The sequence below is a fragment of the Hyla sarda genome, chromosome 1 (assembly GCF_029499605.1).
Source record: "Hyla sarda isolate aHylSar1 chromosome 1, aHylSar1.hap1, whole genome shotgun sequence".
NCBI lineage: Eukaryota > Metazoa > Chordata > Amphibia > Anura > Hylidae > Hyla > Hyla sarda.
Window position 1 is genome coordinate 389,450,117 of NC_079189.1, and position 17,503 is coordinate 389,467,619.

The 17,503-nt window shown below is 42.2% G+C and overlaps 1 protein-coding gene across 2 annotated transcripts in view; it reads right to left on the reverse strand.

Annotated features, from left to right (window-relative positions):
* The window catches only part of SHC3 (SHC adaptor protein 3), a 193,848-nt gene that overhangs the window by 30,356 nt on the left and 145,989 nt on the right, over positions 1-17,503 (reverse strand). For both annotated transcript variants that reach the window (XM_056525398.1, XM_056525389.1), the window contains 2 exons: positions 5,517-5,613; positions 4,225-4,410 (listed from right to left, as the gene is read on the reverse strand). In XM_056525398.1, coding sequence (XP_056381373.1) covers positions 4,225-4,410; positions 5,517-5,613 — 283 coding nt within the window. The remainder of the gene's footprint in view (positions 1-4,224; positions 4,411-5,516; positions 5,614-17,503) is intronic.

Here is a 17,503-nt window from a genome sequence, read left to right on the forward strand (position 1 = left end):
AGATTCGATTAGCTCATCTCTAGTCACTGACAATTGCGAGCAGATCTTCCAACTTTCGGGAGTTAAAAACAATACAACTAGCCTTTTGTCACTTCGAGCCTTTTCTGCTGAAGAAGCATGTACTGATCCTGACAGACAACGCAACCTCTGCATTTTATATCAACAAGCAGGGGAGCACCCGCAGCCTTCAGTGTCTATGCAAGCAGGGCTTGGTTTCAGCTTTCGAGGGGAGAATTTTGCAAACTCCCCACACATCCAGATCTGTTTCTCCAAGAGGGGTTATAACACCCCGAGATCAACGAGTTGCACTTGACAGCCAGGTACCTGAGCGGGAAAGACTAAAGAACAGAGGGTTGTCTGAGGAAGTCATATCTACTCTTCTCTCTTTTAGGAAAGCATCTAGTAATACGGTCTTCAGCAGGTTATGAAGAAAATTCACTTTCTGGATGTTGGAGCAGAAAGTACAGTTATCCGTGGCTTCTATACTCCAATTTCTGCAAGAAGGTTACCAGAAAGTCCTCAAGGCAAATACCCTCAAGGTATAACAAGATTCTTCAAAGCTTTAAAGAAATTAAGACCCACAATTAATTCACCTGTTCCCATCTGGGATCTTTCTCTGGTTCTGAACAGACTTAAATTTCCTCCTTTTGAACAATTATCGCAAGTGGATCTAAATTGGCTTTCGTATAAAGTTTTATGTTTAGTGGCAATTACCTGTGCAAAGAGATTGGGAGAATTGCAAGCACTATCTTCTCGTGAGAAGCTATTTAAGAATTCTTCCAGATGAAGTGAGAATTAGAATGGTTCCATAATTAGTTCCAAAAGTGCCTTCCACCAGTAATGTCAATCCAGAATATTTGCTTCCAGTCTTCCATCAAGATCCGGTTTGTGAAGAAGAGCAGTGTTTTCATTCTCTTGACGTTAAGAGGGCTCCTACCTGTCATCTCTCCAGAACTCAGGAATTCTGTAAAGATGAGAATCTATTTGTTCTATTCTATGGCTCTAGAATAGGTATGAAGGCATTAAAGAACACCTTAAAGCGGTGTATAAAGATGGCCATCTCAGAAGCCTATGTACAAGATGGTAAAGAACCTCCTCATCCTTTTAGAGCGCATTCCACAAAAAGCAACATCTACTTCCTGGGCGGAAAGACAGTATATGAATCTATTGGACATCTGCAACGCAGCATCCTGGACGTCATCGTCTGCCTTCGTCAGACATTACAGGCTTGACACTCAGGCCAGCAACCCAGCCTTCAGCACAGCGGTATTGTCTGCAGTTAAGGAAGTCTTTCTCCCCCTTTAATTTCATTGGTATATCCATACTGCATGAAGTTTAGTCTTTTTATTACACAATTGGTTCTGCTACTGGACTCCCTTTTTATGCATAGGCATTGTTAATGATTATTAATTGTCTAATTATTTAAATGCTCTAGGTGGGTGGTCCTAGTTGGGAGAAATGGGATCTGAATATCCATACTGTGCTGCCTTCGGACTCAAAGAAAGTAAACACAGGGCAAGAAAAAGCTGAACTGCATTTTTCCTAAAATAAATGAAATCATTAAGCATTTGCACTTACTCTGGTTATCTTAGTATAATAAAAGAAGTGGTTTGATGATCTGAAACATTCAAATGACAAATATGCAAAAATAGAAAAAACCCAAATGAAAATCACTACTTACACCTATACAAAAAAAAAAAAAAAAAAAAAAAAAAAAAAAAAAGGTGACAGTACGCTAATGAGAATCAGTCATGGAGAGCAAAAGATTTTTTATGTGTCTCTTTGACATGTCAACTGGGACTTTTTTTCTTGATTCCATAATTTTTTCTGTAACTTGATTTAGAAAAACATATGACAACTGCAAGTCCAGTGAAAAGTAGAGTCTTCAAAAGTCTAAAGTATATTACAACAGCATATTAAAAAGATGATGTGCATGCATTTAACCCCTTAAGGACTCAATTTCACCTTAAGGACCCGAGCATTTTTTGCACATCTGACCACTGTCACTTTAAGCATTAATAACTCTGGGATGCTTTTGCTTTTCATTCTGATTCCAAGATTGTTTTTTCCTGACATATTCTACTTTATGTTAATGGTAAAATTTCATCCATACTTGTATAATTTCTTGGTAAAAAATACAAAAATTTTATGAAAAATGAAAAAAATTAGGATGTAAAGTGCTATGCGGGCAAACTACAATGCGCAGGAGAGAAGGAGCGCCATTGAGCTTTTGAAGAGAGAATTTGGTTGGAATGGAAGTCGGGGGCCATGTGCGTTTACAAAGCCCCCCCCCCCCCCCGTGGTGCCAGAACAGTGGACCCCCCACATGTGGAAACTACACCCCTCAGAGAATGTAATAAGGGATGCAGTGAGCATTTACACCCCACTGGCGTTTGACAGATCTTTGGATCAGTGGGCTGTGCAAATTAAAAATGTAATTTTTAATTTTCATGGTCCACTGTTCAAAAAATCTGTCAGACACCTGTGGGGTGTAAATGCTCACTGCACCCCTTGCTACATTATGTGAGGGGTGTGGTTGCCAAAATGGGCTCACGTGGGGGGTGCACTGTTCTGGCACCATGGGGGCTTTGTAAACGCACATGGCCTTCAATTCCAGACACATTCTCTCTCCAAGAGCCCGATGGCGCTCCTTCTCTTCTGAGCATTGTAGTTCACCCGCAGAGCACTTTATATCCACATATGGGGTATTTCCATACTCAAAAGAAATGGGGTTACAAATTATGGGGGGCTTTTCTCCTATTACCCTTTGTGAAAATGAAAAATTTGGGATAACACCAGCATTTTAGTAAAAAAAAGAAAATTAATTTTCACCTCCAACTTTAACGAAAATTCTTCAAACACCTGTGGGGTGTTAAGGCTCACTATACCCCTTTTTTGCGTTCATGTCAGAACTGCTGTAACGATCTTATTGGGGGGGAGGGTAAGTGTTTAGGGGTATGTGTATATGTAGTGTTTTACTTTTTCTTATGTGCTAGTGTAGTGTAGTGTTTTTAGGGTACATTCACACAGGCGGGTTCATAGTGCGTTTCCCTCTGGGAGTTTGAGCTGCAGCGGAAAATTTGCTGCATCTCAAACTTGCAGCGAGAAACTCACTGTAAACCCCACCCGTGTAAAAGTACTCTGTACTTTCACTTGGGGGGGGCAAACGTCCAGCTGTTGCAAAACTACAACTCCCAGCATGCCCTTTGGCTGTCCGTGCTTGCTGGGGGTTTAGTTATGCAACAGCTGGAGGCACACTGGTTGCAAAACACAGAGTTTGTAACTTAACTCAAAGTTTTGCAACCAGCGTGCCTCCAGCTGTTGCGAAAGTACAAGCTGTTGCATGTACGGACAGCCAAAGGGCATGTTGGGAGTTGTATTTTGCATCAGCTGGAGGCACACTGGTTGTGAAACACTGAGTTAGGTAACAAACTCTGTGTTTCGCAACCAGTGTGCCTTCAGCTGTTGCAAAAACTACAACTCTCAGCATGCAGTGACAGCTGAAGGGCATGCTGGCACTTATAGTTATGCACCCCTGCCACCTCGCTCCTATCTTTCAGGATGGTCGAAGCTGTCTCTAACACCTCCGATCCTCCCTATTTTCCAGGCTATCAGGTCATCAGAGACCCAATCAGCCCGCAAATCGCCTATCTGAATTGAATTGTCTCAGGCCCCCCCCCCAGGAATTGTAACGGGATGCCTGCTGAATGAGGCCCTGCATCCTTAAGTGGATAAAATACCTCACTTTTTTATTTGCATGTGCATCATGATTGTTTTTAAAGTTAAAAGCTGGTATGTTCTATACTTTTCTCCAGACTACATTTGTTTGCTTTAGTCAGGGGATTTACATTTCTGTGCACTGTTTTGTATGCTTTGTATGGTATGACACTGTATAACAACATTTAGTTTTTTTTGATAAACAAGAACTAGCTCATGTAAACAATCCACAACATTGGGTTTACATGTGAAATTCTTGCACCATTCTTGACTGGCAATGTGAAAAACTAAATAAAAAACAAACAAGAGTTGGCTCAACCAGATCTTTTTAGAAATAGCAATAGTTATGTCAAGCGCTCAGGACTCAATACCTATATCCAGGTGAAAAAAATTGAAATAAAAAATAAAATGATCCAGACTCTCATGACAACACAGACATCTGAAAGGAGAAAATGGTTCTTTATGTATCACAGATGGTTAACAGATAGATAGATAGACGTTACTTACTCATATCAAACAAGTCTTTTCTAGGACTTATATCCTTGCAGCTGTCCACAGATCCACAAAATATTCCATCCACACTTCGCTGAAGAGCTCCTAGCATCTTCTTGTTCATGTGTTGGGTGTTAACATATGTAGGTGCATTGTTTGTTGTTGACTTTCCTTCTGGAACACTGTATATGTCTAAAGAAGCTGTAAAGTATTTATTATTGTATTATTCAAAAATGCGCAAAAGAGAAGAAAATATACTGTGTCTCAGGCTACTGTAAGCAATATCATACCAGCAATCTGACCCTACTCTGTGGGCCTATAATTCAGTGTTTCCCAACCAGTGTACCCCCATCTGTTTAAAACTACTACACCCAGCATGCTGAGAGTTGTAGTTTAGCAACAGCTGGAAGCACACTGGTTGGGCAACCTAACTATAATAGCTCCCCCCTTTAGTAGATTCCACCATTCCATATTTAACGAAGTGGCCATTCACTTAAATGACTGCCATGTAACACTACATTTCCCCTGCAGAAGCCTGCAAAGATCAGCTGATCAACTTCCATTTTCTAAAGAGTTACAGGGGTATTCCGGTGGGAAAAAAAATTGTTTAAACCAACTAGTGCCAGAAAGTTAAACAGATTTGTAAATTACTTCTATTAAAAAGATTTTAATCCTTCCAGTACTTATCAACTGCTGTATGCTCCACAAGAAGACGAGTTGTTCTTTTCAGTCTGACTGCAGTTCTCTCTGCTGACATCTCTGTCCATGTCAGGAACTGCCCAGAGAGGGAGAATTTTGCTATGGGGATTTGCATCTACTCTGGACAGTTCCTGACATGAACAGAGGTGTCAGCAGAGAGCACTGTGGTCAGACAGAAAATAACAACTCAACTTCCACTGGAACATACAGCAGCTGATAAGTACTGGAATGATTACGATTTTTAATAGAAGTAATTAACAGATTTGTTTAACTTTTTGGCACAAGTTGATATAAAACAAATTGTTTTCCACCAGAAGTACCCCTTTAACATGGTGAAACAAGCCATTTGATATATCAGAGTTTTAGGGACACATTTATTTCAGGCTATCTCATGTGTTTCGACAGATTTAAGGTGAAAATTTTTGCATTCTACACTGTAAAGCCTTTATAACACTTAAAACATACTGGTGAAATTGTATAAAATGAAGAACAAATCAAGCACACAAACAAAAAAAAGAAGATTTTTGACAGTGGATAAACAAATATTAGCTAAAATACATGGCGTGAGTGTGATTGTCAAGATATCAGGTTCGTAAAGGAAATCTTACCTTGCCTTTTTATAGCTTGTTGAAAGTTTTCATTAGACTTTTCTGCCAGCTGACGACCTTGGTAATACAATTGTTCTATTCCGGCAGAGTTCATAAACTAAATCAGCAATAAAACAGTTCCTGTGAGTTCTTTGAACATTTTTCATTAACGTCAGTCAACATGGTCAGAGGTAAATGGATGACTAGTAAATTCTATTTTAAGCCTTTTAACCCCGTAAGGACCCAGCCCATTTTGACCTTAAAGGGGTACTCCGCCCCTAGACATCTTATCCCCTATCCAAAGGATATGGGATAAGATGTCAGACCGCCGCGGTCCCGCTGCTGGGGACCCACGGGATTTCTGCTGCGGCACCTCGCTGTCATTACTGCACAGAGCGAGTTCGCTCTGCACGTAATGACGGGCAGTACAGGAGCCGGAGCATCGTTACGGCTCCGCCCCTCATGATGTCACGGCCCGCCCCCTTCAATACAAGTCTATGGGAGGGGGCGTGGCGGTCATCACGCCCCTGCCATAGACATAGGGTGCGGGCCGTGATGTCACGAGGGGCGGAGCCATGACGTCACGCTGCTCCGTCCCCTGTATCGCCCGTCATTATGCACAGAGTGAATGACAGCAGGGTGCCGCAGCGGCGATCCCGGGGGTCCCCAGCAGCGGGACCATAGCGATCTGACATCTAATCCCCTATCCTTTGGATAGGGGATAAGATGTCTAGGGGCGGAGTACCCCTTTAAGGACCAGAACATTTTTTGCACATCTGACCACTGTCAATTTAAGCATTAATAACTCTGGGATGCTTTTCCTAATCATTCTGATTCTGAGAATGTTTTTTCATGATATATTCTACTTTATGTTAGTGGTAAATTTTTGTTGATACTTGCATCCTTTCTTGGTGAAAAATTCCTATTTAATGAAAAATTAGAAAATTTTGAATTTTTCTAACTTTGAAACTCTCTGCTTGTAAGTAAAATAGACATACCAAATAAATTATATATTGATTCGCATATACAATATGTCCACTTTATGTTTGCATCATAAAGTTGACAAGTTTTTACTTTTGGACATTAGAGGGCTCAGCAGGAATTTTCAAATTTTTCACAAAATTTTCAAAATCAGAATTTTTCAGGAACCATTTGAAGGGCCTTCATATTTGAAATACCCCGTAAATGACCCCATTATAGAAACTGCACCCCTCAAAGTATTTAAAATGACATTCAGAAAGTTTGTTAACCCTTTAGGTGTTTCACAGGAATAGCAGCAAAGTGAAGAAGAAAATTCAAAATCTTCATTTTTTACATTCGCATGTTCTTGTAGACCAAGTTTTAGAATTTTTTACAAGGGGTAAAAGGAGAAAAACCATCTCAAAATTTATAACCCACTTTCTCTCGAGTAAGGAAATACCTCATATATGGATGTAAAGTGATCTTGGGAGTCTGAAAATACCCCATGTTAGGATGCAAAATGCTCTGTGGGCGAACTACAATGCTCAGAAGAAAGGGAGTCACATTTGGCTTTTGAAAAGCAAATTTTGCTGAAATAGTTTTTGGGCGGCATGTCGTATTTGGGAAGCCCCTATGGTGCCAAAAAAAACCACATTGCATACTATTTTGGAAACTACACTCCTCCAACAACATAACAAGGGGTAAAGGGAGCCTTAATACCCCACAGGTGTTTGACGACTTTTTGTTAAAGTCAGATGTGTAAATGAAATTTTATTTTTTCACTAAAATGCTGTTTTTTTCCTCACATTTTACATTTTTACAAGGGATAATAGGAGAAAATGCCCCCTAAAGTTTGTAACCCCATTTCTTCTGAGTATGGAAATACCCCATGTGTGGACGTCAAGTGCTCTGCGGGTGCACTACAATTTTCAGAAGAGAATAGAGCTTTTGGAGAGAGAATTTGTTTGGAATGGAAGTCGGGGGCCATGTGCGTTTACAAAACTCCCCCATGGTGCAAGAACAGTGGACCTTCCCACATGTGACCCCATTTTGGAAACTACACCCCTCACAGAATTTAATAAGGGGTGCAGTGAGCATTTACACCCCACTGGCATTTGACAGATCTTTGGAACAGTGGGCTGTGCAAATGAAAAGTCTAATTTTCATTTTCACGGACCACTGTTCCAAAAATCTGTCAGACACCAGTGGGGCGTAAATGCTCACTGTATCCCTTATTACACTACGTGAGGGGTGTAGTTTCCAAAATGGGGTCACATGTGGGGGGGGGGGCATTGTTCTGGCACCATGGGGGCTTTGTAAATACACGTGGCCTTCAATTCCAGACAAATTTTCTCTCCAAAAGCCCAATGGCGCTCCTTCTCTTCTGAGCATTGTAGTTCGCCCGCAGAGCACTTTACATCCACATATGGGGTATGTTCTTACCCAGAAGAAATGGGGTTACAAATTTTGGGGGCTTTATTTCCTATTTTCCCTTGAAAATTTTAGGGTAACACCAGCATTTTAGTTTAACCCCTTAACAACGCAGGACGTATATTTACGTCCTGCGCCGGCTCCCGCGATATGAAGCGGGATCGCGCCGCGATCCCGCATCATATCGCGTCGGTCCCAGCGCTCATCAACGGCCAGGACCCGCGGCTAATACCACACATCGCCGATCGCGGCGATGTGCGGTATTAACCCTTTAGAAGCGGCGGTCAAAGCTGACCGCCGCTTCTAAAGTGAAAGTGAAAGTGACCCGGCTGCTCAGTCGGGCTGTTCGGGACCGCCACGGTGAAATCGCGGCGTCCAGAACAGCTGAGAGGACACCGGGAGGGCCCTTACCTGCCTCCTCGGTGTCCGATCGGCGAATTACTGCTCCGTGCCTGAGATCCAGGCAGGAGCAGTCAAGCGCCGATAACACTGATCACAGGCGTGTTAATACACGCCTGTGATCTGTGTAAAAGATCAGTGTGTGCAGTGTTATAGGTCCCTATGGGACCTATAACACTGCAAAAAAAATGTAAAAAAAAAGTGTTAATAAAGGTCATTTAACCCCTTCCCTAATAAAAGTTTGAATCACCCCCCTTTTCCCATAAAAAAAATAAAACAGTGTAAAAAAAATAAAAATAAACATATGTGGTATCGCCACGTGCGTAAATGTCCGAACTATAAGAATATATAATTAATTAAACCGCACGGTCAATGGCGTACGCGCAAAAAAATTCCAAAGTCCAAAAAAGCGTATTTTTGTCACTTTTTATGCCATTAGAAAATGAATAAAAAGTGATCAAAAAGTTTGATCAAAACAAATATCATACTGATAAAAACTTCAGATCACGGTGCAAAAAATGAGTCCTCATACCGCCCTGTACGTGGAAAAATAAAAAAGTTATAGGGGTCAAAAGATGACATTTTTTTTTAACGTATAAATTTTCCTGCATGTAATTATGATTTTTTCTAGAAGTGCGACAAAATCAAACCTATATAAGTAGGGTATCATTTTAACCGTATGGACCTACAGAATAATGATAAGGTGTAATTTTTACCGAAATATGCACTGCGTGGAAACGGAATCCCCCAAAATTTACAAAATGGCGTTTTTTCTTCGATTTTGTCGCACAATGATTTTATTTTCCGTTTCGCCGTGCATTTTTGGGTAAAATGACTAATGTCACTGCAAAGTAGAATTGGCGACGCAAAAAATAAGCCATAATATGGATTTTTAGGTGGAAAATTGAAAGGGTTATGATTTTTAAAAGGTAAGAAGGAAAAAACGAAAGTGCAAAAACGGAAAAACCCTGAGTCCTTAAGGGGTTAAAACATTTTTTTTTCATTTTCCCATCCAACTTTAACGAAAATTCGTCAAACACCTGTGGGGTGTTAAGGTGTAGGTTCCAAAATGGGGTCACACGTGGGTATTTATTTTTCTGCGTTTATGTCAGAACCACTGTAAAATCAGCCACTCCTGTGCAAATCACCAATTTAGGCCTCAAATGTACATGGTGCGCTCTCACTCCTGAGCCTTGTTGTGCATCCACAGAGCACATATGAGGTTTTTCCGTACTCAGGAGAAATTGCGTTACAAATTTTGGGGTTCTTTTTTTTCTTTTACCTCTAGTGAAAATGAAAAGTATGGGGCAACACCAGCATGTTAGTGTAAATTTTTTTTTTTACACTAACATGCTGGTGTAGATCCCAACTTTTCCTTTTGATATGGGTTAAAAAGAGAAAGAGCCCCCCAAAAGTTGTAATGCAATTGCTCCCAAGTACAGAATTACCCCATATATGGCCCTAAACTGTTTCCTTGAAATACTACAGGGCTCCTAAGTGAGAGAGAGTGCCATGCACATTTGAGGACTAAATTAGGGATTGCATAGGGGTGGATATAGCAGTATTTTATGCCAGTGATTCCCAAACAGGGTGCCTCCAGCTGTTGCTAAACTCCCAGCATGCCTTAGTGGCTGTCCGGAAATGCTGGCAGTTGCGCCGGGACAGCACAGACGGGGAACGGGTCTGGTAAGCGAGTCGGGATGCGCATCGTGAGCGGGCGCGTCCCGCATCGCGAATCGCATCCCGGCTGGGAACATTATCGCAGCGCACCCGGTCGGCAGGTCTGACCGGGGCGCTGCGAATGGGAGAACGCTGTGAGCGCTCCGGGGAGGAGTGGGGACCCGGAGTGCTCGGCGTAACAAATTCCATCCCGACTCCAAATATGGCAGTCAGAATAAATCCCTGGATCAACGTTCTGTCCCTATAAATCTAGTATCCATTACCAGCGATGTTATTACTCTCCAAAAATACATCCAGACCCCTTGACCACCATGACAAAATACCACCATGACCACCTCCTCAGGCAGAGAATTTCACGGTCTCAATGCTCTTACAGTAAAGAACCCCCATCTGTGCTGGTGTAGAAACCTTCTTTCCTCAAGACGTAGAGGATGCCCCCTTGTTATAGATACAGTCCTGGGTATAAATAGATCATGGGAGAGATCTCTGTACTGTCCACTGATATATTTATACATAGTTATTAGGTCACCCCTAAGCCTTCTTTTCTCTAAACTAAATAACCCCAATTCTGATAATCTTTCTGGGTACTGTAGCCCTCCCATTCCCCGTCTTACTCTGGTTTCCCGTCTTTGAACCCTCTCCAGCTCCAATATAACTTTCTTGTACCCTGGTTACCAGTACTGTGCACAGTATTCTATGTGTGGTCTGACTAGTGATTTGTCCAGTGGTAGAATTATTTCCTTGTCGTGGGCATCTATGCTCCTATTGATGCACCCCATGATTTTATTTGCCTTGGCAGCAGCTGCCCAACACTTGTCACTACAGCTAAATTTACTGTTAACTAAGACCCCTAAGTCCTTTTCCATGTCAGTCGTCCTAAGTGTTCTCCCATTTAATACATAATCCCATTCCGGATTTTTTCTCCCCATGTGCGCTACCTTACATTTATCAGTGTTGAACCTCATCTGCCACTTCCCAACCCAAACCTCCAACCTATCCAGACCCATTTGTAACAGTGCACTGTCCTCTATAGTGTTTAACACTTTACAAAGTTTAGTATCATCTGCAAGATTGCTACTTTACTATTCAACCCCTCTAAAAGTCATTAATGAATATATTAAATAGAATAGGACCCAAGACTGACCCCTGTGGTACCCCACTAGTAACAGTCACCCAATCAAAATAAGTACCATATATATATATATATAACCACCCTCTGTTTCCTATCACTGAGCCAGTTACATACCCACTTACACCCATTCTCCCCCAGCCCAATCCTTCTTATTTTATGTACCAACCTGTTATGTGGCACCATAGCAAATGCTTTGGAAAAATCCAGATATACGACATCCAGCGATTGCCCCTGGTCCAGTCTGGAGCTCACCTCCTCATAAAAGCTGATCAGTTTAGTTTGACAGGACCGATCCCTCATAAAGCCATGCTGATATGGGGTCATACATTTATTTTTTATCAAGATACTGCAAAATAGCATCTCTTAGAAAACCTTCAAACAATTTACATAAAACGGACATTAAACTAACAGGCCTATAATTCCCAGGGGTCACCTTTTGTCCCCTTTTTAAATATTGGCACCACATTTGCTATTGTCTTTAGCTATAGTCAGAAACCTGTTTCCGTTATGAGAATCACAAGCCTCAGCCTCCCAGTTTATATCAGAATAGTTAAAGTCCCCCATTATCACATCATTCTGATTTGCTTCCTTGTTTATTTGCCTCAGTAATTGATCTTCTGCCTCTTCCATTATGTTTGGTGGCTTATAGCAAACCCATATCAGAAGTTTTTTATTTTTATCTCCATATATTTCTACCCATAATGACTCCACATTATCGTTTCCCTCCCATATATCCTCCCGCAGTGCAGCCTTCAGACTGGACTTTACATAAAGACAAACTCCTCCCCCTTTCTGTTTTGTCCGATCCTTCCTGAATAGACTATGACCCTGTATGTTGACCGCCCAGTCCCAGCTATCATCCAAGTCTCTGTTATACCCCCTATGTCATAATTCTCCTCAGACATTATAAACTCCAGTTATTCAGTTTTATTGGACAGACTTCTGGCATTAGTCAACATGCAATTCAATAGTGTATGTTTTTTTTCTCCCTATGAAGCCTATCCCTATTAACTATTGTAACCCCTCCCTCTGCTCCACCCCCAGGTACATTAAGAAGTCCCCCCTCTCTATCTACACTATCTTTCCCCTCTATGTTGTAGGTTCCCCCCCCCCAGTCCCTAATTTAAACACTCCTCCACCCTTCTACCCATCTTCTCCCCAAGCACAGCTGCACCGTCCCCATTGAGGTGCCGCCTGTCCCTACAGTAGAGCCGGTATCCAACAAAGAAGTCAGCCCAGTTCTCCATGAACCCAAACCCCTCCTTCTTACACCAGATTCTGAGCCACTTGTTTACCTCCCTGATCTCCCGCTGCCTCTCTGGTGTGGTCCGTGGTACAGGTAATTTTTCAGAAAATATTACCTTGGAGGTCCTTGCCTTAAGATTGCAACCTAAGTCCTTGAAATCATTTTTAAATACACTCCACCTACTTCTTACTTTGTCATTGGTGCCCATATGTACCATGACCGCTGGGTCCTCTCCAGTCCCACCTGGTAACCTGTCAACCGGATCCGCGATGTGCTGAACTCGAGCGCCAGACAACACACTGTTCGGTGATCCCGGTCTTTGTGACAGATCGCCCTGTCTGTTCGCCTAATAATAGAGTCCCCCACTACCAGTACCTGTCTGGCCTGCCCTGCTCTCCTCCCTCCCTCCTTACTGGAGCAGACACCGCCCTGGCGGTCACAGGCAGTATCTTGCTACAGTACTGCTTGCTCTGAAATGGCATCCCCCTCATCTGCCAATTGGGCAAACTTGTTGGGGTGTGCCAGTTCAGGTCTAGCCTCCCTGACACTTTTCCCTCCACCCTGTTTTCTAACTGTAAGCCTGCTAGCTGCCTGCACCCCCGTCCCACTACCCCAGAGAGTACTTGCTCAGTGAGCAGGAGACTCCTCCCAAAGTTGTCAGTGTGTCTCAGTGTTGCCAGTTGCTCCTCTAGATCCAGGATCTGGGCTTCCAAATGGACAACTCGCACACATCTCACACAACAATATGCATCATCAAACTGCTGTTTAAGGATTGCATACATCGCGCAAGATGTACACCAGACTGCATTTTCCAACATGGAGGCCATCTAGTTATGGCCATTTCACAAATTAACAGCCACAAACAGACAATAAATATTACATTTAAATTCTCAGTAGACCTTGTTAGTTTAAAGTCCTCACAGTGTAAGTAAAGTAACACTCACAGCGATCTCAAACTCCTGCTTTCAAACTCTTGTTTTAAGAGCAACAGTGTTTGACCAATCAGCAGCTAGTGGGTTGTATTTCTAGGTCTCCAGACTTTTTGAATTGGCTGCTAATTTTAATTCACCTTGCATTCTTGTCTGTTTACATGTACTTTGTATAGCCATGGCTTATTAGTTTAGTCTTGTCTGGCTTTTACAAGGATTCTGTCTGTATTATGGTCGGTGTTATTGTCTTGCTTTGTATCCGTTTTGTGAACCTGTGTCTTGGTTAGTATAATAATTTATTTATATAGCGCCTACAGATTCCGCAGCGCTTACAATTATGGGGTACAAACAAAGACAAGTATCAGAAATAATATTACACAATAACTATTCAAACAAGAGGTGTGGGGATATGTTGAGGATATGTTGCGGCCAATTAAAGAATGTTATAGGCCTGTCTGAAGAGATGTGTTTTCAGGCCACGTTTGAAACTATGGATGTTGTTGTTGAGTCTGAGGGATTGAGGTATAGCATTCCAGAGAATCGGTGCAGCACGAGTGAAGTCTTGGAGACGGGAGTGAGAAGTTCGGATTATAGAAGATGTTAGTGTGAGATCATTAGCAGATCGGAGAGAACGTGTAGGATGGTAGACGGAGATGAGAGAGGAGATGTAGGGAGGTGCAGCATTGTGGAGGGCTTTGTGTGTGAGACTGATGATTTTGTACTGTATTCTGGACTGAATTGGTAACCAGTGTAGTGACTGGCCCAGGGAGGAGGCATTGGAGTAGCGGCTGGAGAGGAAGATGAGTCTGGCTGCGGCATTAAGGATGGACTGGAGAGGAGAGAGTTTGGAGAAAGGAAGGCCTATTAGTAAAGAGTTACAGTAGTCGAGGCGGGAGTGAATCAAAGCAATAATGAGAGTTTTAGCAGATTCGGTAGTGAGAAACGGGCGGATTCTGGAAATGTTTTTGAGATGCAGGTGACAAGAACGTTAAAGGGACTGAATATGGGGAGTGAAAGACAGATCAGAGTCAAGTATAACTCCAAGACAGTGAGCCTGCTGCCAGTGAGTTAGGGTAGTACCACAAACCAAGATGGAAATGACAGGGTTAGGTACAGTATCAGTTGATGGAGAAAAAAGAAGAAGTTCTGTTTTCGAAAGATTTAGTTTCAGATATAAAGAGGACATGATGTCTGAGACAGCAGAGAGACAGTCACTGGTATTCTGTAGGAGTGCAGGGGTGATGTTGGAGGAAGAGGTATAGAGTTGGGTGTCATCAGCATAGAGGTGGTACTGGAAACCAAATCTACTGATTGTTTTTCCAATGGGGGATGTGTAGAGTGAAAAGGGTAGAGGACCCAGGACCTATCCCTGGGGAACCCCGACAGCAAGGGGAAGCGGAGAAGAAGTAGAGCCAGAAAACGAGACGCTAAAGGAGCGGCCAGAAAGATAGGAGGAAAACCAGGCGAGAGAAGAGTCCTTGAGACCGATGGAGCGGAGACTACTGAGGAGGAGTTGGTGATCCACAATATTCACACCCGTTTCCGTGAATCTTGCATCTTTACCAGTTTAGCTGTGTGTGAATTTTGCATATTCCTCCAAGGTTAGGGCCTGTCCCACATAGTTGTCTGCCCCCAACTTGGAGTCTATTTAAAGTTTGTATTTTGTGTCCCTCCATTTTTGTAGTTATGTTTTGTAGTTATTATGATTCTTTCTATTGGTTAGGTCTGTTTTTTGAGCTTAGCTATTTCCCTATCATAACAGTCAGTTTGGTTTCTTATTTCTACTGTAAATTAGTTCTGTCTACCCTGATCTTGGTCCGTGTTCAGATCTGTGGGTCTTTGTGTGTTTTTGTGTCTGTTTTTTTTTTTAATCTGTTATTTGCATTTCCTTGATCTATAGTGTCCTCTGTACAATATCCCTGATCAATGGTCAGACCAGGTAATTCTTGTAAACTATAATTGGATGAATTTATTGAGCTTCAGGCAAAGGTGTACAGGATAACGCTTTCGGAGGTCACTGCCTCCTTCTTCAGATCAGTGGTAACAACATTACAAAGGTGCATGGTATAAATGCAGTGAAAAAAGCGCCAAAACAAACAGGGAGGGGTCAGCAGGTCACATGACCAAACATCATATCCAAAAAAAAACAAAAAACAATAGCATACATGTCAAAGGAAGCAGTAAATAATTATATATTACAATAATTCCTCAAGATGTGTAGAAATTGTGAATACAATTTAGTTAGGAACAGTAGAAAAGGTGGCCTGTATAGTAGCATATCCGGGTCACAGAAGTGCTATGTGAACAGCGGTGGCCATACACCTCAGGGTCGGAGGAGGAACCACAGAAAGGGCTGTAAACGGGACGCGTTGCTAGGGCTGCAGATAACATGCCCATGCATCGCCCCGTGTCACAGTAGAGTGAGGTCACACGTAATAACGGAAAGACGGCCATGCGGCCAATCAGTGAAGATAGGGGAGTGTCACATCGAAAGTCTGTGATGAGCAGGGACCTCTCGCTGTCAGTGTATGTCACGAATAGCGCAGCGCCATGTCAGCTCTGTGCGGCCGGGATCGCAGGAGAGATGTACTCGGTGGAAAGTGATTGGTGAATGAATTTACGGCATGTCTGTCTTACTGTGTTTTCAGGTTTTCTTATTATGTCAGATACTTATTTTCCACACCAATATATATTTGATGTCACTGTATGGATATATTTTTGTGCTCCTCTGTAGTTATTTTTCACATATATGCCCTTACAGGGATTTGCAGTATATCTTATACATTCCTCCAGTAACCTCGAGGGTTGTATTGTCTACATTATACACCTGAGGTTGTTTCCTTTGTCAATTCCATGAGTCATTCGCACTCATTATGTTCAAGACAGTTACATTTATATTTTCATTTCTTTTCATTCTTCCTCTTTATTTCCATCCGTACACGCACACTTTTGTATCTTCTCAGTCTTGCATTTCTCCTCATCCATTCACAATTTTTTGCACCTTTTCCCCCCATTCCTACTCTCAGTTCTGCCCCCATTTTTCCTCCTCTCCTCTCTCTTTGCTGTTGCCTTCATTCTTTTTCTTTTCCCTATACTTTCTTCTCTCCCCCGTCCCCTTCCCCCCAGCTTTGCCCATCTCTCTCTTCTCTATACCTTCCCCTCCTTTTATTTTATTTCATTTATTTATTTTTCTCTGTCCCTCTCCCTCAGCTTTGCTCATCTCTCTCTTCTCTATACCTTCCCCCTTTATTATTCTCCTCTGTCCCCTTCCCTTAGCTCTGTTCATCTCTCTCTTCTTCCCCTTCCGTTAGTTTCATCTCTCTATCCCGTACATCCTCCGATCTCTGCTCCCATTCATTCACCCCTCACTTTCCACCGAGCACATCTTTCCACCGAGTACATCTGCAATCCTGGCCGCACATCGTTGACACGGCGCTGCGCTATTAGTGACATACACTGACAGCTAGAAGTCCGTGCGCATCACTGACTACCGATGCGACACTTCCCCAGCTTCACTGATTGGTCGCATGGCTGTCTTTCTGTTATTACATGTGACCTTACTCTACTGTGACACGGGGCGATGCATGGGCGTGCTATCTGCAGCCCTAGCAACGCGTCCCATTTACAGCCCTTTCCGTGGTTCCTCTCCCAACCCAGAGGTACTACAGTACGGGCCACTGCTGTACAAATAGCACATCTATTACCGGGATATGCTACTATACGGGCCATCTTTTCTACTGTTCCTAAATAAATTGTATTAATAATTAGTGTTGAGCGTTACTATTCGAGATGCAAATTTTTACAGCGAATATCGGCACTTTATATTCATATTTATACATATTTAGCATGTAGTGATATATATTGGTAGTGACGAATATGGTTTTTTTTATGTGAATTTATGGGAATATTTATGGGAATATTTATGGGAATATCGGCACTTTCAGACTGGACACTGATCCCTTCTTTTAGGTGAAAGATATAATTGCGCATGTGCACTATGCGAATTTCATTCAGAATTTTCGCATGGAAAAAAAAGAGAACGAACATTCGAAATTTTGCGAACATAGGACGACTATTCGTCTATATATTCACGAAATATCGCTATATCCGAATATGGCCCCTGCCGCTCATCACTATTAATAATTTCTACACATCTTGAGGAATTATTGTAATATATCATTATTTACTGCCTCCTTTGACATGTATGCTATTGTTTTTTTTAGATTTTCTG